The sequence below is a fragment of the Acartia tonsa genome, chromosome 3 (assembly GCF_053477335.1).
Source record: "Acartia tonsa isolate MP-2025a chromosome 3, ASM5347733v1, whole genome shotgun sequence".
Lineage (NCBI taxonomy): Eukaryota > Metazoa > Arthropoda > Copepoda > Calanoida > Acartiidae > Acartia > Acartia tonsa.
This window is the reverse complement of record NC_137262.1, coordinates 1,438,572-1,464,835: the sequence shown is the minus strand read 5'-3', so window position 1 is coordinate 1,464,835 and position 26,264 is coordinate 1,438,572. Positions and strand designations below refer to the sequence as shown.

The 26,264-nt window shown below is 31.5% G+C and overlaps 1 protein-coding gene across 12 annotated transcripts in view; it reads right to left on the bottom strand.

Moving 5' to 3' along the window:
- Positions 1 to 26,264, bottom strand: part of p120ctn (adherens junction protein p120) — a 258,351-nt gene that overhangs the window by 54,127 nt on the left and 177,960 nt on the right. For 11 of the 12 annotated variants that reach the window (XM_080152242.1, XM_080152241.1, XM_080152247.1 and 8 more), the window contains one exon: positions 21,556 to 21,670. In XM_080152242.1, coding sequence (XP_080008368.1) covers positions 21,556 to 21,670 — 115 coding nt within the window. Of the gene's footprint in view, positions 1 to 6,636; positions 6,880 to 21,555; positions 21,671 to 26,264 lie in introns of those variants that run through there. The other variant, XM_080152246.1, reaches the window with a different exon arrangement.

Sequence of the window (26,264 nt, the reverse complement as noted above, 5' to 3'; positions counted from 1 at the left end):
ATTTAGATCTATCCATACATCAGGTAATATGGATATAGAATAGGTGGATATTTTTGAGATTCTCCCCATCCCTCCCCACTATGACTTTAACCCATCCCATTCCCTGACCATGTAGGAATTGACTAATAGCTGAGGCTATATTAGCAAACTAATATGTTAACAAAAATTCCCTAGTCACAATATCCACGTTATTCTATATCCATTACTAAAAATAAGGATGACAACATCCATAAAAGCGAAGCACTGAAACGGTAGGACAAACGGACATTAACATTTGTATAATGTCAGAACTGAATAATCAGAATATAATGTATAAGAAGTTAAGAATCTAAACAAAATTGTAAGTAAAATTGTTGAAAAACTGCTTGATACAGAATTATGTTTATGGACATACTTACAACTTTAGGACTTGATTATAGAGTTGCTTCGCTTATAAAATTGTACTTTGTTGTCCCAGGAATCATTATACCAAAAATCAGATCAATCAGATTATTAGATCACATAGAAATTAGTTGTTAATAAAGTAAAAAAAATTTAACATGTTTAAAATGGACGTACAGACATTCTGGTAATGATTATAGAGTTGCTACGCTTTCTAAATCGTACCTAACTACTACAGGAAAGCTTCTCTTTTAAAAATTAAAGGAAAGGGTTGGTTTTTGTAGAAATGCCCCCAATAGCCAATCCCTATATGTTTTAAACCTAGTTGCAAGCCTTATTTTTATGGTCATTTTGTTGAATAACAAAGGGAGTGTTGCAATTTTTATCATTTAAATAATTTAATTAGTTATGGGTGCAGTCATTCTTGTTGATTTTAAAAATAAGAATATTTATATGTATGAAAAGGTCATCATATCTTTCAACTAATATTTCAAAAATTAAGATATATTTGGTTTCATATTTCAAACATGACATTTCAAAATTTCGTATTTCATTAAGTGAAGGTAAATAAAATAGTATAATTTTAGTTTTTAAATATCAAGTAAAAACAAGAACAATTATGTATATAAAATAAATAGCGCAGCAATATCTAGTTTTACTGGCATTATATTAGAAATATATTTGTATTAGAATATTAAGGTAAGTTTTTTAAATCAGTTAATTATAACGTAGGTAATAATTTCTGTTAATTACAGAAATACGGACTTTAAAATATTCCCAAGCTATAGAGTAGCTGCAAAATTCCTATAAAATTTGTAAGAAAAATGTTGTAATAAAAAGTGCGTATTCCATTGAATATTTTACCCCCATAGTGGTGAAACCAGATGATATAAATCATCAACTTTATGATCAATTCCCCAATGATTACGACATGTACACCAAATAATCCCCCCTCCTCCCCCCGAAGAAATGTTTTTATTCGAAATGAGTATGTCAACATATAAAACATGATTTAATTTTTATCTTTAAAAGGACGTGGGGGGGGGGGGGGTAATAATATTCTCGTAATCAGATGGGATTTGTCTATTTTAGCAGTGAACTGTGCTATAAATTTTTTTGCACAGAGATTCTAAAATCTGCTGCGAGGCTTTATTATCTCAATAATGCCACAATGTATTTTATAAAAAAAATCCTCCAAATGTATTTTTTTATTTAGATTTAAAAGGCTAGCTTTTAGTTTTGATCACTAAGACTTTAGGATTGTATTTGACAACGTTTTCAATTATGAACTTTTTCAGAGCATTTGAGGATAAAAATTACTTTTATCCATTAGACATAAAAATGACTGAATTCTAATTCTCTTTTGAACATTGTTGAGTATATTCGCCTTTTCAAAAAAGGGCTGTCATGTCTATATTGTATAAAAGAAATATTGAATATATTTGTTAAGATAGAGTGGTCGTTCCCATAAAAAATAAGGTATCAGAAAGAGGCAAAAATCTCTTGAAAAAAAGCAAATATATTAGGCTTCACTAATTCTATGGATAAACATTTTGTAAGGCAGAAATTCATAGAAAATTTTGGATTCTTTTAATTCCATTAATATCTCTAAAAAGACAAAACCGAACAAAATACTATTTTGCAAGAAGCAACCCTCTATTTCTTGTATCTTTACTGGAAAATCACTCAGACTCTTTGAGAAAATTAGCAATACTTTACATAATATACATATATTACAAATATACAGTATGGCCCACAAAAAAGTGCTTAAAACTATGTGAATCTAATATATAAAAGTAATTTTACAGGGTGTTAATAAAGCGGGGCTTTTCTTTAATAATTTTACATCAAAAAGAAAAAGTCTATAGCCAATAAAAAGCTTCACTACCCTCTAAAATATGAAAAAAATATACATTTTTTGTAAGTTGATTCTACAGTATATTAGGAGAAAAAAAGACTTTTGTCATATTTCAGTATTATACTTTAGGACCATACTGTATAATTGAATGATCATATTTTTGTATGCTTATATATTATTCTCAAGTATCTACTTAGACAAGAATATTAATATCAATAAGAAGCACAGCTATTTACATTATCCATACGTGTTTCGTAGCTTTTACTCAAGAGTGCCTAGCGAGCAAAGAACCCCCTCCCCCCAAATTGTTTTTTTTTAAAAGAAGAGGTAGTTGTTTTTATTTATGTGTAGCCTATACTAACCTAACCCTGCGGGGCTACTCTGTACTCATTATACCCTAAAATAACCTTACCTACCCTAAGACAAAACTCCCTCTCTTTAAGGGTTTTGAGAGAAACCACTCGTTTTTTTAAAGGATGATATATCGATAAGACAGCAAAAACAATTAGAGAATTAAATGTAAAAAAGAATGCTAGTAGCCGCGGCAAAGTCAAGAATTATACCTGAATTAAGAAAGAAAGTAGAGTAATCTATTTTAAGAAGTGTCAAGCAATCAAAACACTTTAAGAGACAATAGAGTAAGGGTGACAACAGTCTGACTTTGCTAAAATGTACTAAAATTCAGAGATCTACAATGGAATACCCAATGACACATAAAGTTACCCCTTCTGTAGATAACAATTAGTGGTTGAAACGTTAGGACACTCAACTGAATGAAGCAACCAATCAAAATTCAATAATGGTCTTAGAAGTTGACAAGCTAAAGAATAAGAAAACGTATAAAAAAAATATCCAAGATAAGATATTAGGAAAGTAAAAGTATGATAACAAAAAGGCATATGTCTTCGCCTAAGAATTTCTTCTTGAAATAAAAAATTACCCCACTCCCAATTAAAGCTTAATAAAATCTTACGCTGGATGTCACTTAAGACAAGATTTATATACTATGAAAAATTCAAACAATTCCCCCCAAATACAATACTCAATAAGGGGGTTGGGGGGACTTAAGTTAAGCGATTCTAGTCGATTTAATTATGAAATGTTAGTGTACTTTTCTGAATGCTTAGTTCCCCAGGGAACTACAGGGATAAGACAATGACCGATGAATTGATGTACATCCCTAATGATGACACACAAAATTACCTCTTCTGTATATTATAATTAGTGGTTGAAACATTATAAGAATCAACTTAATGAATCAACAAACTAAAATTCACTTAAGTCCCCAAAGTTGTAAGTCAACGAATATGAAAAGTTAAACTTTGGGGACTAAGGTAATAAACAGCTCATTGTCCCCAATCTCAAGTTAATTATATGGTAGCTACGCTACGAAAAAAGTAAGTATGAATTTTAAACCCCTTTATAAGTAGAAAATAAAGACGTCTATATTTAATTTATAAATATATTTAGGACGGAAAAAGGGTAATTAAAATAACTTTTCCGTAATAACATAAATTACCGCAAAATATATTAAGAATCCAATACATCTTATCTCAATAATGATAATTTTGGCATTTTATTTAACAGCCTTTTCAAATGATACAAATTAAATGACAGTGGCTTATTTATTTTCAAATGTCCTATCCCCGTCTCTCTGGAAGCTAGTTAAAAATGCATCTACATATAAAATTACAACAAGACAAAATAAAAGAGATTTTAATTACAGGCTTCTTATACAGTAAAATATACAAGGTAGGAAAATACAGGGTGTCCAATAATAATTCTATATTCAGGTTGGAAAGTCTTAATTAGGTTTTAATAACTAAGATATACTGTATATAGAAAAAAAGGAACTTCTACAGTGAAATATACTATGTAGATAAATACAGGGTTTCCAAAGAATTAATTTTTTTTTTATAAATAGGCTAGTAAGGTCTTATTTAGACTTTAATTAAAGGTTTCTACAGTAAGCTAATAATACAGGGTGTCAAAAAAAAAATTATTCAAGACATTTGAAAGTCATTTTTTTTCTTAAAGGGTGTCTTAGAATAGCTTATTTTATTATAAGCAGTTCGTGTCTGGTTTTTAGGTATTACTCTAAATAAATTTTAGGACACCCTGTAAAATAATCTACCCATCAATTTTAATCTTGGGGGGGCCAACAAATTAATATTGTTGTATCTGGCTACCTTAAAACAAAAGATAATTATGCTAAAAACAAGATGGTAAAAAAAATGGGGGGGGGGGGGGGACAGAAGATTTATTTAGAAGAGGACTTCTGGGACCTATTGTTAAATATCAAGCTTTATTTGTTTTAGTTTTCATATTTTCATGTCCCTGTTAAAATTTGGAGCCATAATTATTTAAATGTCTAAGAGAAATGTTTTAAATAACTTTGCTTAATATTTCATTGAAATGTAGTATGTATACATACTTTTATTTCATAAATAGATATCACTTATTGGTCATGTCGTTCATCCAGTAGGATTGACATATTTTTAATAAATAAAAAGCTGAAAGTTAAAAAACACAAAAACTAATACAAGAAAAGTAAATGTTTTTCATTAGTTGAAAAAGAATAAGAAAATGTAGGTATGACAAAATTGTTTTTAGTTTTTTATACAATTTAGCATGAGCTAAATGAATTCTTTATAGAAATATTATAATTTACCTATACAAAGACTTCAAGTCAATTTAATACCCCATTCTAGCTTATTCTAAAGAGTTTTTATATCCATAAAAACAACAATTGAGCTATGAAATATCTTAATATTTTTTGACCACAGTAACATCTTAAATATTAACCCATTCTTTATATTTTTATTCATTGACAGAGACATTCATTCAGTAACTTTAATCATGTCATTTTCCAGTTTCTTTTTGGGGGACATCTCAGGGATCTAAAGGGATAAGACGATGGCCATTAAATTTACCCTTTCTGTAGATTACAATTAGTAGTGGAAACTTTTGGACACTAACCTTAATAAACCAACCAATCAAAATTCAATACAAGTCCCCGAAGTTGTTAAGAAAACATTACTATAAAACTTTGGGGACTAGTGTAATAAAACAATGTCCCCTCCCTCATTGCGGATACCTAGAAATCACAATTTTTCAGATAAATATTACATGATTCAAACAAATAAATCGCTGAATATTTATCCATAAGAAAGATCTTCATATATATGTATGATTACAATACTACAAACTGATATAAAATGTCGTTTGCGTATTTTGAAAGGATATTTTAAAATCTTACGAAGTCGTGGGACATTCTGTGTAAACATTTTCACTGCTATTTAGTATTTTATCAACCTCAAGGCCAATATGTTAGAATTATATTACATGTTTATTAATAGTTATTTCTCGCATCGTATTATAAACGGCTTTCCGCGGATATAGAATGTACAATTATAAGATTAAAACCAGTTTTTTTAGCCCCGAGATGCCGAAGGCACGGGCTAAAAAACTGGTTTTAATCTTATGATTGTACATTTCTATATTCGTAGAAAACTGGATATAATACGATGCTAGACATAGTTTTTTCGTATGGATGAGAACCGGTTCCTATCCACCGGATTCGAATGACTACGAGATAAGGATTTAAAGTAATTCTTAACGCGAGGGTTATACTGTAGATATTAAAATCAGGCAAATTAGCTTAACATAAACAGTATCTTATAGTTAACATAAAAATTCTGTATGAATGCATTTTTTCAGTGGTATTGTATGAATTCCTTCAAAAATGAAACCCGCTGTCAGATTATCATGTCTTTGCTCTTACAAAAATCTTAGGCCACATATTTTCAAATAAAATTATATCTCAATGGTCTTAAAACATCTTCATTGCAATAATAAAAAATATTTATTATACTTTTTATTAATACATTTGAAAAAACAAAATAACTTCAGCAATAATACTTTAATTTTAAATAAAATGTATTAGTTTTGACACTTTTAGTTTATGTTAGGTATGAAGCAAAAAAGCCTCGCATGGTTAAGTTCTCAAAACCAGAAAGAGAGGGTTACATTTGAATCACTTTTAAAATAAGTGATTATTACTTAAGTAAACCAATATATAATATAATAGTTTATAGAGATGTAAAATGTAAATAAAAAAGCGTCTCTTTATTTATTATGCCTTTAGATTTTTGTCATGATTTGAAATCAAACTTTTAGGCCCTATGCAAAAAATCAAGCCTATTTAAAAAGTAAATTTGGTAAAAGGCAATTTTTTATATAGGAGGTGGGGGTAACTTTTTTAAAATTTATTTTCTCTGCATAGATACATTATAATTAAGTTTATGGAGATTGGTTAATAATACACAGTTTAGCCATCCATCCATCCATCTATCCTATATAAATACATACACCATGCAATTCTCTTTTCCCTAAACCTGGAGCAAGAAAAAAGTAGAAATTGGGAATATTTATAATTTTGGAGTATGAACACTTTTCTTTCAGTCACAATATCTCACTTTTTTCAATAACTTTATTTATACATTTCTTTCTAATATAGAAACTATGATGTAATCACGTTATTTTTGACATTTATGAATTACTAGGTACCACCCGAAAAAAGGTGTAAACCACGGTTTTTTTCTGCATCCAAAAAAAAGGGTGATTCTCTAGGAGTACTAACAACAGTGTAGCATATACTAGTTAGTATGTGTGTGTGTGTGTGTGTGTGTGTGTTTACCCGGCAGAGACGGGGGGAGGGGTAGGTAGCGGGGGAATAATAGAGGTGTGGGGGAGGGTAGCCAGGGGGCGTGGGGAGGTAATACGGAGGACACTCCGGAAAGGCAGGGAAAGCTCCGACACGAGTGCCACAAAGGGAACGGGGGGGGAGGTATCAAGGGGGAGATTATCGGAGGTAGGCTGCAATAGGGGGGATAGATAGATAGTGAGAAACAGGAGATTTGGGATAGATAGATAGATGGGAAGTAAAAGGGGGATAGATGGATAATTAAAGGGAAGGGAAAAAGGGAAAATTAAGAGTGAAAGTGTGTATTGGTAATCAAATAAAACCGCCTTAAAAGACCTAATTTTATCAAATAAGCTAAAATGTGAAGAAAACCGGTTCTAAATACATAACAAATAAGTTCAAATACAATATAAGGCTAAAAATGATACAAATTTTGTCCTTTTATTACAATATTTTGGTTTTAAAATAAAAGTATGTCAAAGATGCTATTTTATGTATTTAGCTGAGTTGTATGGAGCTATGGTAGAAGTGTGTTATATTCTACACTGACACTAAACTGCATTATATTACAAAACATGGATCATCAGAATATCTTCAATTGGCTTCTTTTGTTTACAGGGAAGCATGAAAAAGATTAGGATTAGACCTTTTTATCGATTAAAATGTTTATAGGGAATGCAAATTATAATTTTAATTTGCTATTTTAAGCTAATTCAAGGACAAATATGTGCAAAGCTATAATTCTGTTTTGATTAAAATTGGTAAATGAGCAAATAAAATATACAACCCACTAGTTTTTTCACCTCTAGCAACTAGGAGAGGGCGGGGGAGGCAAGTGAAATAGCTTGAAACCACCCTAAGATACATTAAAACCTTATCTGAAAAGTACAACCAATAAAGACAAACAAACACTTTATTACTTTGATTTTTTTGTATCTAATTCAGCAAGTTCACAATAATGCTATCCAAGTTTCATGAAATGGTCTAGTTAAATACAAATAAACCTTCCCCTCCCTAATTTTGAAGAAGCTGCGCTGATTATAAACTCTTTTTTTAATTACTTTTGATATTTTGAATATTTATAAAGCAATTAAAGTCAAAGCAATTTAAATAAATATTTCAAAAACCCCTTTTTAAAAGAGATTTTAAATGCAGATTTTAAATCGTTATAGTAAAAAATGAATTAAACATAATTACAATAGAGATATTTTTAAAAAATACACTTTTTGCTATACGGAAGTTTAAAATTAATATGCTATAACATATTATGCTACATATGTTTTTTTCTATTCATTAAATAATTTTAAATAGAAATGTGTAATTTAATTAGGCAATTTTTACTTTTATATAGTATGCTAGACACCCCTACATTTAAATTGATTTTCGATTCAAAATATGTTTTAAATGTTTTAAATTACATTAACTGAAGTGCCTAGCATTCTGGTCATTACTTATCTTTATTCATAATAACGTAAGCATGTTATTGCTGCGCTACTTATGGCCATATTTATCACTGTGTTTTCCTGTAGTTTTAATGTATAAATGTTAATGTTCGTATAAATACAATGATTTAAATTTCCATTTTATGTAAATAAGGCACCTAAGCTTATTAATATGCTAAATATACTGAACAAGGATGACAACATTCATACGTAGAAAAATGTAAACTCAAATAAATAATTAATCTTTGTAAGCCGCTTCTTAGCTACGTAAGTAATTAAAAAGTATGTAGTTTATTTTTAGAACCGCAGCAATACTCCAATCCAATCAACAGTAGGTAAAATGATTATGGTATTTAATTAACTTAAATAAATGTATGTTATAGGAAATTCTGTAATAGGTATTCCATTACAGCTCCGTATCCGGTTCTTTTCTGCTAGATAAAAACCGGTTTCGAACTGGTTTTTTTCGTAGTTGTCCATTCGAAGGAAATAAAAAGTGTTTTATCCTATACTTAAGTATTTCTTTATCCGCAGATAATGAACTATACGTGATATACAAAAAATATATATATTAATAAAAACGTAATATGTTCTTTTAACTAATATGCAGCCAATTTGTAACCTCTTCGATAATTATGTACTTTATTTGCCTTGTTCTGTCTATAAAAGTATACAATGAAATACAAATATACTTACTAAGGGGGAGTTCAAAAGTCAGAAAAATCAATTAACTTTTGAAAACAAAAACTATTTTAGGACTAAAAAAAGTTCTCATATTTATTTGTTTTGGGGATTTCTGTTTAGGTTTTTATCGGGGGGATTCAGAGATAGGGCAATGAAATAAAAATTAATTCACATTCAGGGATCTTAGGGGATAAGACAATGATGTGTGATGTACACCCCTAATGATTATAGACAAATTTAGAATTCCTGTAAAAAAAAATTATTGGTTGAAAAGTTTGGTAATTGTTCTTTTTCGTGGCAACGCCCCTCAAGGGGCGATTCGTCGTATTTTTTAAAATGGCTTTTTGTAGGTTATTTTAGGTTAGGTTAGGTTATATTGGGTTAGGTGATTGCCGCAGAGGGTTAGGCAATTGGCCCTGCAGAGGCTAGAAATAAGAGAAAAGCTACTGTGAAAAATACGAAGAATCGCCTTTTAAGGTGCATTGCCTCGAAAGGGACTATTCCCAAATGTTTTAAAAATTGCCCAAATACTGCTAATCAGTTTATATCTATGTAGATAATTCTTCTTGTTTTTTTATGTTCTCTAAAAATATCTATTTTATGTATTCTATTTGAAATTTGATCCAATACTTTATTTGAATACCTGCCAAGACTGTCAGGGATGTTGCAACACAAGATAAAAAAGATGTAATACTCAAAAGTTATTCTATTAAAGAATAGTTATTTCTCGCATCGTATTATAAACAGCTTTCCGCGATCAAAAAGTTCAGTTTTAAGATTAAACTAGTTTTTTAGCGCCTAGATGCCGAGCTAAAACTGGTTATGATTGTACATTTTCATATCTATAGAAAACTGGATATAATACGATGCTAGGCATATTTTTTTCGTATGAATGAGGCTCGGCAGTAGTACGCGCGTTTAGTCGCAGTTCTTATAAATATCATTAGCCGCCAACCCATGTACACGGCCGAAAAAGTCGCTTCAGCCGATTTTAAGCAGACGACAACCGCCATTTAAAATCTATTTTTTCATGTTATGCAACAAAGCTAACCTTTATCCGCTGCAAAGCCCTGTATTAATAATATTTTACGCAAATTTAACCATGTAAATTTAACTCGCTTTCAACCAAAATAACAAAAGGACATTAATGAAATAATTCATTTTTCTATAAGTTGACTCTTTAAAAAATAGTTTGAGTTTTAATAAGCCATAAGCAATAAAAATTATGTATGCATAATAAAATAAATATCAAAACAATCTATAATAGTGTATGCCTACATTTGTAGGGTGCCCAACAAAAATATTTATTATTCACTGAAAAAAATTTTAAAAAAAGTAAATATAAAATTCAAATCTCAATAAAAAGTAAATTCAGACATTTGAATCTTTTCAAAATACCAAATTTTAGCAAAAATATAAAATTTTTGGATATAATCCCTTTCGTGGGCAGAGGATAGAAATGGGGGAGAAAGCTACTGTGAAAATACGACAAAACGCCCCTTAAGAAGCGTTGCTGCGTAAGGGACTATACCAAAATTTGCAAATTATCAACTTTTTTTGGGACACCCTATGCAATGTAATTGTATGTATAGTATTAGAGATAACTATCTGTATGCCCTAATAAAACTTTATTATATCGCTTTCAAATCAGAAAATGTTTATGGCTTAAACTATGATTACAAATAGGCCTTGTTACTTGTTAGCATTCTACATAACGTATAATTCAACAAGTGGCGTGCACATCGATTTACCAGGAGGGGGATGAAAAAAGGGGAACACAGGCCTTTCCAATATAAATTTCAATGGGGTGTTGAAACCCCCTACCGTTCGCTACAAGATAGGTAAAGAATTAATGACAGAATCTGAATAAAAATAGAGAAAAATCTTTAATAAAGATCAATAATAACTACTTAAAAAGAGCTTGGCTTTAAAAATAACATCCAGAAGTAGATAAGCTCTTGAATGTATAAGTACAGAAAAGCAAATGGAAAGTAAAAAGGTGCATAACTGACAGACAGACGGACATAGTAAGTAATAAGGATCAGTGGTAATACGGATCTTCACTCTATCTTAGAGAATATTAATTGAGAATTATGTAGATAGAGACGAACATTATGATTGAAAAAATGCAATTGTCAACCGTTTATACTGAATAGCAGCAAAGAAATTCACCATTTCTCCATGTTTCTTACAGACAGACGGACAGACATTTCTAATTGAAGTGTAGCTTCGCTACCAAAAATGACTACTAATTGTTAATGTAGAGTAGCATAGCTACTAATATTGTAACTACAAATGGTAGCAGAGATAGTTAGAACTGCCCTTATTATAGAGTAGCATAGCTACTAATATTGTAACTACAGATGGTAGCAGAGATAGTTAGGACTGCCCTCATTATAGAGTAGCATAGCTACTAATATTGTAACTACAAATGGTAGCAGAGATAGTTAGGACTGTCCTCATTATAGAGTAGCATAGCTACTAATATTGTAACTACAAATGGTAGCAGAGATAGTTAAGACTGTCCTCATTATAGAGTTGCATAGCTGCTAATATTGTAACTACAAATGGTAGTAGAGATAGTTAGGACTGCCCTCATTATAGAGTAGCATAGCTACTAATATTGTAATTACAAATGGTAGCAGAGATAGTTAGGACTGTCCTCATTATAGAGTAGCATAGCTACTAATATTGTAACTACAAATGGTAGCAGAGATAGTTAGGACTGCCCTTATTATAGAGTAGCAAAGCTACTAATATTGTAACTACAAATGGTAGCAGAGATAGTTAGGACTGTCCTCATTATAGAGTAGCATAGCTACTAATATTGTAACTACAAATGGTAGCAGAGATAGTTAAGACTGTCCTCATTATAGAGTAGCATAGCTGCTAATATTGTAACTACAAATGGTAGTAGAGATAGTTAGGACTGCCCTCATTATAGAGTAGCATAGCTACTAATATTGTAATTACAAATGGTTGCAGAGATAGTTAGGACTGCCCTCATTATAGAGTAGCATAGCTACTAATATTGTAACTACAAATGGTAGCAGAGATAGTTAGGACTGCCCTTATTATAGAGTAGCAAAGCTACTAATATTGTAACTACAAATGGTAGCAGAGATAGTTAGGACTGTCCTCATTATAGAGTAGCATAGCTACTAATATTGTAACTACAAATGGTAGCAGAGATAGTTAGGACTGCCCTCATTATAGAGTAGCATAGCTACTAATATTGTAACTACAAATGGTAGCAGAGATAGTTAGGACTGTCCTCATTATAGAGTAGCATTAGGACTGCCCTCATTATAGAGTAGCATAGCTACTAATATTGTAACTACAAATGGTTGCAGAGATTGTTAGGACTGCCCTCATTATAGAGTTGCATAGCTACTAATACTATAACTACAAATGGTAGCAGAGATAGTTAGGACTGTCCTCATTATAGAGTAGCATAGCTACTAATATTGTAACTACAAATGGTAGCAGAGATAGTTAGGACTGTCCTCATCATAGAGTAGCATAGCTACTAATATTGTAACTACAAATGGTAGGAGAGATAGTTAGGACTGTCCTCATCATAGAGTAGCATAGCTACTAATATTGTAACTACAAATGGTAGCAGAGATAGTTAGGACTGTCCTCATTATAGAGTAGCATAGCTACTAATATTGTAACTACAAATGGTAGCAGAGATAGTTAGGACTGCCCTCATTATAGAGTAGCATAGCTACTAATACTGTAACTACAAATGGTAGCAGAGATAGTTAGGACTGTCCTCATTATAGAGTAGCATAGGTACTAATATTGTAACTACAAATGGTAGCAGAGATAGTTAGGACTGCCCTCATTATAGAGTAGCATAGCTACTAATACTGTAACTACAAATGGTAGCAGAGATAGTTAGGACTGTCCTCATTATAGAGTAGCATAGCTACTAATATTGTAACTACAAATAGTAGTACAGATAGTTAGGACTGTCCTCATTATAGAGTAGCATAGCTACTAATATTGTAACTACAAATGGTAGCAGAGATAGTTAGGACTGTCCTCATTATAGAGTAGCATAGCTACTAATATTGTAACTACAAATGGTAGCAGAGATAGTTAGGACTGTCCTCATTATAGAGTAGCATAGCTACTAATATTGTAACTACAAATGGTAGCAGAGATAGTTAGGACTGTCCTCATTATAGAGTAGCATAGCTACTAATATTAAAAACTACAAATGGTAGCAGAGATAGTTAGGACTGTCCTCATTATAGAGTAGCATAGCTACTAATATTGTAACTACAAATAGTAGTACAGATAGTTAGGACTGTCCTCATTATAGAGTAGCATAGCTACTAATATTGTAACTACAAATGGTAGCAGAGATAGTTAGGACTGCCCTCATTATAGAGTAGCATAGCTACTAATATTGTAACTACAAATGGTAGCAGAGATAGTTAGGACTGTCCTCATTATAGAGTAGCATAGCTACTAATATTGTAACTACAAATGGTAGCAGAGATAGTTAGTACTGTCCTCATTATAGAGTAGCATAGCTACTAATATTGTAACTACAAATGGTAGCAGAGATAGTTAGGACTTCCCTTATTATAGAGTAGCAAAGCTACTAATATTGTAACTACAAATGGTAGCAGAGATAGTTAGGACTGTCCTCATTATAGAGTAGCATAGCTACTAATATTGTAACTACAAATGGTAGCAGAGATAGTTAGTACTGTCCTCATTATAGAGTAGCATAGCTACTAATATTGTAACTACAAATGGTAGCAGAGATAGTTAGGACTGTCCTCATTATAGAGTAGCATAGCTACTAATATTGTAACTACAAATGGTAGCAGAGATAGTTAGTACTGTCCTCATTATAGAGTAGCATAGCTACTAATATTGTAACTACAAATGGTAGCAGAGATAGTTAGGACTGCCCTTATTATAGAGTAGCAAAGCTACTAATATTGTAACTACAAATGGTAGCAGAGATAGTTAGGACTGTCCTCATTATAGAGTAGCATAGCTACTAATATTGTAACTACAAATGGTAGCAGAGATAGTTAGGACTGCCCTCATTATAGAGTAACATAGCTACTAATATTGTAACTACAAATGGTAGCAGAGATAGTTAGGACTGTCCTCATTATAGAGTAGCATAGCTACTAATATTGTAACTACAAATGGTAGCAGAGATAGTTAGTACTGTCCTCATTATAGAGTAGCATAGCTACTAATATTGTAACTACAAATGGTAGCAGAGATAGTTAGGACTGTCCTCATTATAGAGTAGCATAGCTACTAATATTGTAACTACAAATGGTAGCAGAGATAGTTAGGACTGTCCTCATTATAGAGTAGCATAGCTACTAATATTGTAACTACAAATGGTAGCAGAGATAGTTAGTACTGTCCTCATTATAGAGTAGCATAGCTACTAATATTGTAACTACAAATGGTAGCAGAGATAGTTAGGACTGCCCTTATTATAGAGTAGCAAAGCTACTAATATTGTAACTACAAATGGTAGCAGAGATAGTTAGGACTGTCCTCATTATAGAGTAGCATAGCTACTAATATTGTAACTACAAATGGTAGCAGAGATAGTTAGTACTGTCCTCATTATAGAGTAGCATAGCTACTAATATTGTAACTACAAATGGTAGCAGAGATAGTTAGGACTGTCCTTATTATAGAGTAGCATAGCTACTAATATTGTAACTACAAATGGTAGCAGAGATAGTTAGGACTGTCCTCATTATAGAGTAACATAGCTACTAATATTGTAACTACAAATGGTAGCAGAGATAGTTAGGACTGTCCTCATTATAGAGTAGCATAGCTACTAATACTGTAACTACAAATGGTAGCAGAGATAGTTAGGACTGTCCTCATTATAGAGTAGCATAGCTACTAATATTGTAACTACAAATGGTAGCAGAGATAGTTAGTACTGTCCTCATTATAGAGTAGCATAGCTACTAATATTGTAACTACAAATGGTAGCAGAGATAGTTAGGACTGTCCTCATTATAGAGTAGCATAGCTACTAATACTGTAACTACAAATGGTAGCAGAGATAGTTAGGACTGCCCTCATTATAGAGTAGCATAGCTACTAATATTGTAACTACAAATGGTAGCAGAGATAGTTAGGACTGTCCTCATTATAGAGTAGCATAGCTACTAATATTGTAACTACAAATGGTAGCAGAGATAGTTAGTACTGTCCTCATTATAGAGTAGCATAGCTACTAATATTGTAACTACAAATGGTAGCAGAGATAGTTAGGACTGTCCTCATTATAGAGTAGCATAGCTACTAATACTGTAACTACAAATGGTAGCAGAGATAGTTAGGACTGCCCTCATTATAGAGTAGCATAGCTACTAATATTGTAACTACAAATGGTAGCAGAGATAGTTAGGACTGCCCTCATTATAGAGTAGCATAGCTACTAATATTGTAACTACAAATGGTAGCAGAGATAGTTAGGACTGCCCTCATTATAGAGTAGCATAGCTACTAATATTGTAACTACAAATGGTAGCAGAGATAGTTAGGACTGCCCTCATTATAGAGTAGCATAGCTACTAATATTGTAACTACAAATGGTAGCAGAGATAGTTAGGACTGCCCTCATTATAGAGTAGCATAGCTACTAATATTGTAACTACAAATGATAGCAGAGATAGTTAGGACTGCCCTCATTATAGAGTAGCATAGCTACTAATATTGTAACTACAAATGGTAGCAGAGATAGTTAGGACTGCCCTCATTATAGAGTAGCATAGCTACTAATACTGTAACTACAAATGGTAGTAGAGATAGTTAGGACTGCCCTCATTATAGAGTAGCATAGCTACTAATACTGTAACTACAAATGGTAGTAGAGATAGTTAGGACTGTCCTCATTATAGAGTAGCATAGCTACTAATATTGTAACTACAAATGATAGTAGAGATAGTTAGGACTGCCCTCATTATAGAGTAGCATAGCTACTAATATTGTAACTACAAATGGTAGTAGAGATAGTTAGGACTGTCCTCATTATAGAGTAGCATAGCTACTAATATTGTAACTACAAATGGTAGTAGAGATAGTTAGGACTGTCCTCATTATAGAGTAGCATAGCTACTAATATTGTAACTACAAATGGTAGTAGAGATAGTTAGGACTGCCCTCATTATAGAGTAGCATAGCTACTAATATTGTAACTACAAATGGTAGCAGAGATAGTTAGGACTGTCCTCATTATAGAGTAGCATAGCTACTAATATTGTAACTACAAATGGTAGCAGAGATAGTTAGGACTGTCCTCATTATAGAGTAGCATAGCTACTAATATTGTAACTACAAATGGTAGCAGAGATAGTTAGGACTGTCCTCATTATAGAGTAGCATAGCTACTAATATTGTAACTACAAATGGTAGCAGAGATAGTTAGGACTGTCCTCATTATAGAGTAGCATAGCTACTAATATTGTAACTACAAATGGTAGCAGAGATAGTTAGGACTGTCCTCATTATAGAGTAGCATAGCTACTAATATTGTAACTACAAATGGTAGCAGAGATAGTTAGGACTGTCCTCATTATAGAGTAGCATAGCTACTAATATTGTAACTACAAATGGTAGTAGAGATAGTTAGTACTGCCCTTATTATAGAGTAGCATAGCTACTAATATTGTAACTAAAATGGTAGCAGAGATAGTTAGGACTGTCCTCATTATAGAGTAGCATAGCTACTAATATTGTAACTAAAATGGTAGCAGAGATAGTTAGGACTGCCCTCATTATAGAGTAGAATAGCTACTAATATTGTAACTACAAATGGTAGCAGAGATAGTTAGGACTGTCCTCATTATAGAGTAGCATAGCTACTAATATTGTAACTAAAATGGTAGCAGAGATAGTTAGGACTGCCCTCATTATAGAGTAGAATAGCTACTAATATTGTAACTACAAATGGTAGTAGAGATAGTTAGTACTGCCCTCATTATGTTTTTATTATTGCCCAACCATTTAGCCACAGCAAGGGAGATATATTCATACATTTTAATCATGTAATATTTGTTAGTGCAGAAATATTGTGCTGAGAGGGAGGTGACAATAGACTGCAAATTACACTGGTACCCCAAATTATTATAACCATGTTATCTAATTCGGTAGCTCAAAATCTTCGGGGTACTTTTATTGATTTTTTATTGGTTGGTTCTTAAATACAATTTGCAGTTTCAGATGGGGTAATTTTGTTAATCATCATTGGATATATAGATCAATTGTCTCATCCCTTAAGATCCCCCCTTGGGACGTGTATATCCGATTTATTAAGTACAATATTTTTGAAAGCGAAGCTTTTCTATATAATTGGGTCGGTCCGTCCGTCCGTCCGTAACAGATAGCTTTTTTTTTTGTTAATTTAGGCATATTAGAATTGTCCTATCGATTTCAAACTTTGCATGGTGATTCCTTTACTAGTTAGGTACGATTTAAAAGGCGTAGCAACTCTATAATCATTACCAAAATGTCCGTACGTCCATTTTAAACATGTCGATTTTTTTACTTTCTTAACAACAAATTTTTATGTTATCTAATCATCCGATTGATCTGAACTTTGGTATATTGATTCCTGGGACAACAAAGTATAATGTTATAAGCGAAGCAACTCTATAATCAAGTCCTAAAAATGTAAGTATGTCCATAAACATTATCCTGTATCAAGCAGTTTTTCAACAAATTTACTTACAATTTTGCTTTAACTCTTATACGTTTATATTATGATTATTCAGTTCAGACACTATACAAGTGTTAATGTCCGTTTGTCCTACCGTTTCAGTGCTTCGCTTTTATGGATGTTGTCATCCTTGTTTATTTACAATTACGGTAAAAGAAAGATAGTTAATAAAGAAATACAAAGTAAATGCTTTTGATCAATTGAAATCGTAGAATGTGTGTCCCTATTTGCGATTATAACAAGCATTGAGGCGAGTACCAATTAATGCATTTTAAAATGGCCCTAAAGACCCTTTGCTGCCAGGAATAGAGGGACAGGTGTATAATTATAAATTTAAAAAATCATTCCATGAATGGTATTAGACTGGTTAGTGACCATAAATTTTTCCTTAAATTTCTTTTAGACAGTCTTGAAATAAAAAAAAATATATTACACAGTTAAAGTTAAAGTATTAAAACCATAGTAGATGTATCGCATCGTATTATAGACAACTTTCCGTGGATATTACAATGAAAAATTATAAGATTTAAACCAGTTTTGTTAGAACAGAGGGGCCGAAGTCCCGGGCTAACACTTTATCATTTTTACTAGCGGCTTCGCCCTAGCCTATAGGAGCTTTGCCCCAAGAGGTAATTAAAATAAAAAAATTGGAGATGCAACCACTTATTTCGAACATATTTAAAAAAAACAACATATTTTGGTGCTGCGAACCATAGTTTTATGGGTTATCCATAACGCTTTCTTTTCAATCTTTTAATATTTTTTTTTTGGGGGGGGGGGGATTGGGGGTGTTCCACCCCCCAAGAAAATAGCTTAAAACTACCACAGGACCAGTAGGTAAATTCCTTGTAGAGTAGAGCACATTCGGTTTAGCAGTTACTGCGATCTTAAGCTTCAGACGGACATACAGACAGACAGACATCGTTCTACTTTGTATTATAGATTTTAATATTCAATGATTTTTCAATTTGGCCAAGAAACAGTTCTAATCCAGCGGATATTAATCGCTTTCGAAGACATACTGTAATAGTTATTTCTCGTATCGTATTATAAACGGCTTTCCGCGGATATAGAATGTACAATTATAAGATTAAAACTAGTTTTTTTAGCCCCGTGGTGCCGAAGGCACCGGCTAAAAAAACTAGTTTTAATCTTATGATTGTACATTTCTATATTCGTAGAAAACTGGATATAATACGATGCTAGACATAGTTTTTTCGTATGGATGAGAACCGGTTCCTATCCACCGGATTCGAATGAATACGAGAACATATTTTTTCAATCCAAAAGGGAAGAAAAAAGGATCTTTAGCCCATGTTAAAAAACAGTATTTTTTACAAAATACCTTTCCCCTAACCCCTGTATTTTTAAGCAGTAGAATGATAAGGAGTAAAATGAAAGTTTTTTAATAGACAACAAGATATTAAGAGATAATAGTTGGGCTCTAATTGAAAATAATAAGCCTTTCTTTAAGACCAATTTTAACCAAAATAAATCATATAAAACAGAAGATTTTTGTTAAAAAATAGTTATTCCTCGCATCGTATTTTAAACAGCTTTCCACGGATAAAAAATGTGCAATTATAGGATTAAAACCGGTTTTTCAGCCCCCAAAGTGACAAATGCCCGGGCTAATAAACTGGTTTTAATCTTATGACAGTACATTTTTATATTCGTATAAAACAAGATATAATACGATTCTAGGCATAGTTTTTTTTCGTATGGATGAGAACCGGTTCCAATCCACCGGATATTAATCGGTTTCGAATAAATACAAGAAAAAAGATATCTTAGCATACTTTATGTACCTATGATTTTTAGGTTTTTGGATATTAGGTTTTGTTAGGTTTTACACTCTCAAAAATATTACAGTTAAAATATTTTCTGATATACTAACTGCTGAACAAATAGGATTCTAGTTTTCAGGAAAGCTTTAATTAGTGTCATATTTTAAAATATTGTAACTCATATTTGCTAAATATTTCGGAATAAATATTGTACATATTATTGACCTCTGCTAGTTAGATAACCTTTATTTAAAACAACCATTTTAGTAGGGTACAACAGTAATGAACTTATCATTACTTGGATTTTACACCAGAGCTGGATCTTTAAATCATTTCAATGGTGCGCCAAATCGGGGTGAGCCAACTTTCCACCAATGAGAGCACAGCATTTTACGAAATCCCGCGCTGTGATTGGCTGAAATTCGGCGCACCCCGATTTGGCGCACCATTGAAAGATCCAGCTCAGATTTTCATGTTATCTAATAAAGTAAACAATGTAGCGGGCGAAAATTTCGATTAATTTCTAGCACCCCATCCCCTCCCCTCCTACTGGATGGACAAACTGAACAATAAATGAGTTTCATGTTAGCAAGCTAAATTAACGACAATTTATTCCCTGTCATGATATTCATGAACATTCTACATCAAATACAACAGCAAGTAACTAGCTATGTTTTATACAGAATTTTTAGTAATATCTACTTAAATTTTCAGTTAAACCTAGTTACTACAAAAAAAAACATTTACTATGAGGGAAACTCGTCTGCTATTTTCAAAGTTATTTGTCAGCTGTTTCGTACGAAGATGTATGTATGTCCTCGGAAATAAGGTCTGGTAAGAAATACCATGAGAGTTGCAAAAAGGGAGGGTGGGGGGTGGTTACATTACATGAGCAGACATGAATTTTGAGAGATTTCCTAATGTGGGGGCGGGGGGGAGTGGAATAGCCACTCAAATTCTCGTTATAGAATATAGATTGAATTTTAAACACATTTATATTAATAATACATCTGAAATTACACGCTATAAATAATACAAAATATACATAACGAGCGTCTAATGCAAATTAAATGGCAAAAAGACATGTTTTAGATGGTGGGACATTTTTCAATAATAATATATGAATGTATACGTGTGTATATTAAGTATTTTCAATACATTATTTCTTATTTCTCTCTCAACTCATGTCGTGTAGCCACACCCAACCCTTTCCATTATGGGAGGGGGGGGGGGAGATAAGAAGTTGTAGAAAGGACAGATAGACAGATAGAATGCGTAAAATGAGCAAAAAAATAGTAAATATTTGCAATGGTTTTTTATTTTTTTATAAAATTTTTTTTTTCATTATTCTATGACGTATTTTTGGCCTTTTTTCATTACGATCTAGCAAAAATATTTTAAAACGGAAATGTCGATTTTAAATAAGAAATAAAAATCTTCCAATTTCCACACAAAAAAATCCATGAACCATAAAAAATTCTAAGCTAATTTACTTATCAACTTATCTCATTAAATCAATGAATTTTGTATAAATCTGTCTATTTAGATGAAATATAAAATATTAACCAAGTTTCTTCAGAAAGTCATTGACCTACATTTTTGCAAATCTTTTTTATTTAAAATATTTTTAATTATTTTCTTTAAATTTTAGGATTGTTATTAACATATTAAATATTTTTAAATAATGGTTGTCTCATAAAAAAACATGGATAATGAAGTCCAATAGCAGCATAGCAAACACAAAATTTGTAGATTTAAATTAGTGGTTGAGACGTTTGGACAATAATCTTAATGAACCAACCAAATAATAAAAGTCCCCAAGGTTGCTAAGCCAACGAATAATAAAACGTTATTATAAAACAAAACAGAGGTAGTACAATTAAATATCTTCCGACAAATAATCCAACAAAAACCAACCAAAATTTAAGACCTATAGAGAAGCAAAACTGCTACACAATTCCTACCTTGTCTGTGGTGTGGTTGGGGGGAGCTACTTCTGTCACTGCGGGGGGAGGGGGGCGTCGGTGGCGCCCCGTACCGCCCGTATGTGTTTATGAATTGTTGGTTCTGGTAATTGGCCTGAAAAAAAATATGTTATACAATTTAAAAAAGAATTTTTATGTGTACTACCTATAAAGATAAAACCTTTTAATTAGTTGATGTTACACTTTATGAATTTAATCTAACTTTGCTAAGGAGGGATTAAAACAGCCTATAACTATCCAAAGATATTGTTTATGCTTTTCTGAAAAGCACATAACATCAGACTAACCATTTCTGAGATATTTTGCCTTAGCTAAAGACCCCTTTTACTTTTTAATATAGACTAGCAGATATATTCGAAGAGAGGGGCTAGAAAAATAACCGCCCCAAGATTTTATCTGAAATGGCATAAAACCATTACAGGAGATAAGTGAGGCTTACCCAAAAAAATGAGACCTTAATCAGTTCAGTAGTTGAGATCTTAAGCTTCACAATTATTTCAGTTTTAACCCTTACATTTGCAATGGTAAAGTTAAGAGCTTTGGATAAAACAATATTTGTTACAAAGTGAATTTAAAATAAACATGCATTTTTATAACAATCTAATTAGTGTAAATGTGCTTTGTTGCTAATGTGTATACATAAATTAATCCTATCAAATCAGCATAAATCTACATTTATGTGTTTTAAATATTTGTATACTGTAAGAAAATAGTAGCTCCAATTTAAACTCCAACTAAAAAGAAAATATTTCTTCTCCATGAAAGACCCGAGAGCCGAAACTGGTACCTAATAATTTAATGATTCTTATTTTAATGTTAGTTAAAATTGTCTGTAATACGAAGCTATACAAGATTTTTCATTATGGCTGAGATTCGGAGCTAATCTAGCGGATTTTATTTGGTTTCGAAGCTATACTTGACAATATTTTACATTGTTCCGTATGGAACATTTTGGTCCATCTTAATTTTAGAACTGTAATAAAAAATCTAAAACGACGGATAATTTTTAACAGTGCACCTTTGGCCTAAATATGCATAAATAGCATTTCTTGTCCAGTTATAATTTACCTATTTCAGACCTATCTTAATTGATCAAGATATAAGAGAAAGAAAGAGAGAGAGAGGAGATTTTCCTATTCTTAATTAGGATTCATAGTGTAATGATAAATTTAAATGCTTTCATTAGAAAACTGTTTTGTCCTAGTTAAAATTTAACTGCATTTTATTTATGCTTGAAAGTTTTAGATAAAATTAATGTATGGAAAATACTTGGATTTAATTAGCCAGAAAAAGCTAAATAAAATTGCATAAATCATGTTTTTGATTATCATTTTTAAATTCTCAAAAATATTAAGTATACTGTTTCAATGTGTCATTTTAGTCCAAATCTTATTATTAGCCAAACGTGGAAATAGAAGTAGCATGTAAAGATTATTCTTTTAAGAGAAGCTTTTATATTTCGTTAAGGTATTCAATCGAACTTAACATTGAATTCTTTTTTTTGAAAAATATTAAATATCCGCATATAAAAGTAACAGGATGTCTGTCTGTCTGTACCAAAGAATCTTGCTAACCACTTAACCGATATGGTTCTCCTTTACAATAAAACTTCTCCTGTAGAGCCTGTAATGTTTTATAACTAATTTGGGGGAGAAGTACCACCACTCTTTTTATAGAAATCACCCCTAAAAAACAATGTAATTTGGGGGGGGGGGGTCGACTTAACCCCTATTTCAATTGCACCTAGAGGCCTCTAAGGGGGGTAGCCGCTAATTTCATATAGTAAAAGGCCCCCTTTTGGCTAATGATTATTGAACCAAACGCAAACAAATTTAATTCCTTTCGACACTAAGATTCTAACCTAACCAGGAATTGTGAAATATTTTGGATTAAATCTGCGATGAGATGAATTATGAATTATTCAAAATCAAGAATAAACATACAAACTAGATTCAAGATGCACTCACAGAGTTGCCAACATTTTCATTCTTAAAATATTTTTTAATAAAAAGTTGATGTGAACTGTAAAGTTTAGTAAAAACTTGCAAATAAAAAACATACCTAATGAATTAATATCCTGGGATCTAAAGGGATAAGACAATGGCCGATAAATTGATGTACATCCCCAATGATGATGCACAAAATTACCCCTTCTGTAGATTAACATTAGTGCTTGTAGGTTTGAACACTCAACTTAATGAAACAAATCAAAATTCACTGAAGTCCCCAAAGTTGCTAAGTCAACAAATAAGAAAATGTTATTATAAAACCTTTGGGACTAGTGTAATAAACAGCCCATTGTACCCTCTATCACTCTGAATAATACCGCTTATTTTTATAAATGTATGCAATAATCAATAAGTACAAAGTCTTGGCAACTCTGGATGCAAAAGTTAGTCTAGACTTGAAATGTTTGATTTCTCTGAAATTCATTCTACCCATCCCATATAATACAAATAACAAGGATGCTAGCATCCAAAGGTAACATCTGGCATTATTTACCAGAGTGAAATTGTAACTCTTATTAAAAATTTTCCAAAAGCTTCAACCCAGTCTTTAAGTTTCAAGGAAATACACTAAATCCACATAAGAAATCCTGAAAAGCTACTTTTGAAGATATATTCCTCAAGAAATTAAAACTTTCGTTTTTTATATTACATGTTAAAATTATTCAATCTTCTGCAGTATTTATAACCTTTCCCAATCTCTAATTATTCATTTTAAATGTTATTAATCTTGTATCAAGAAATATTCATTATTATTATGAATGAAATATTATTTGACAAAAATTTCCTGCATGACTTACCCTAAGAATATCCCCTTCAACTATATTGATGCCTTTGTTGATTTGCATGTCACAGGAAATTCTGAACTTTTTAATAGTTATTTCTCGCATCGTATTATAAACGGCTTTCCGCGGATATAGAATGTACAATTATAAGATTAAAACCAGTTTTTTAGCCCCGAGGTGCCGAAGTTTTTTAAAATTATAATTTACTTTTTTTCTTTATTTCATATGACTTCGTCCTTAGCCATTAGAGGCATATTTTATTAGTAATAGTTGTTAAGACTTTTTGGGGTAGGATTTTATCTTATAAAAAAATTATCGAAATTGTTTGTTCATTAGGATTAGAAAAACGGCATTTTTTTGTAAATAAAATTAAGTAAAATTTGCAACATCATACTTTTGATATCGTGGAAAAAAATTTGGCTCATGAATAAATAAACTGACATATTGTCAACGTAGTGTTAATCTAATATAACTAAAATAAAATAAAAAATTGTACGAATCTAAAAGGATAAGACAATCGCCGTTAAATTGATATGCATTCCCAATGATGATTCCCTTGATTACCTCTTCTGTAGATTACAATTAGTTGTTGAAACGTTTGTACACCCAACTTAACTCACGAATAAAAATACGTCATTATAAAACTTTTTTGGACTAGTGTAATAAACCGCCCATGTCCCCTCCCTTCCTGATTTAGTGTGCGGACTTTTGGGGAAAAAATAATGATTAATTTTGCTTATTTGTAGCAACACTTGTCATTAAGTGACGAGAACAAGACTAGAACAAGGAAAAAAAGATGTTCCTTAAAAATAGCAACTAAGAACAATGCGATCTAATTTTACTTCTAAGTTTATTTATAAATACATACAACAAATCTTTTCCCACAAATTACAAAAGCATAATTTGGTAAACATCAATTTTAGGAAAACTTAATATATTTCTATTGGCCTATCCCTCTATGATAAACAATCTAACCCCTAGATATAAATTTGCTTTTCCCCCTAAAATGTTATCTTGTAATGTAAAAACACTTGACAAGGAAAAAGGAAGAAACCCCCCTACTGTTCTAACAATGAGAGGTGCTACAAATATATGAAAAGGATGAGGATTCCTATGAAAAGAAGCCATAAATACTAAAATTAAATTTTCATATAAAAACAGAAATATATCATAATTAACTGTTTTGGGGTTAAAATTATCCTATAAAAATAGGAAGCTGGATGTACAACAGATCTCAAAATCACAGAACTTGCAGGCTACAATTTTCAGTAAAGCTTTCTGTTGGTTTTATGAACATTTAACCCCCCCCAAAAAGATAATGCTAAGGCAAACAGTTTTTCTAAAAATATTTTTATGAGATTATTTTATGTAACATCACTATTGTTTAGTGTACATTGTTATACATGCATGGTATACACAGCATATATAGTTAGGCACCCACCCAATGATTCCACATTTCATGTAAAAAATCAGGGCAAAATATATATTATATATCAAATAAAACCCATTTTGTATTAATAAATCAAAATAGTCATACTTGGAAAATTGGCATTAATACAATTTTGGTATAATGTTAATATCCGATTTTTGAAATAATGATTCCTAGGACAACAACCTACCAATGATTCCACATTTTATGTAAAAAATCAGGGCAAAATATATAATCAAAATAAACCCTTTGAAATTCAGTTATACTCGAAAAATATGTAAATTTTTGTGCATTATAATTATCCTCATCAGAATTATGGAATAATGATTCATAGGACAACAAGGTACAATATTATATGCAAGGCATCTTTATAATCTTTTAAGTATGTTCCTAAAAAAAATTTAAATAATATTTAGACAAATTATTCTTCTGCTTATTATTTAAACATTGAAGTTTTATGTCAGCACA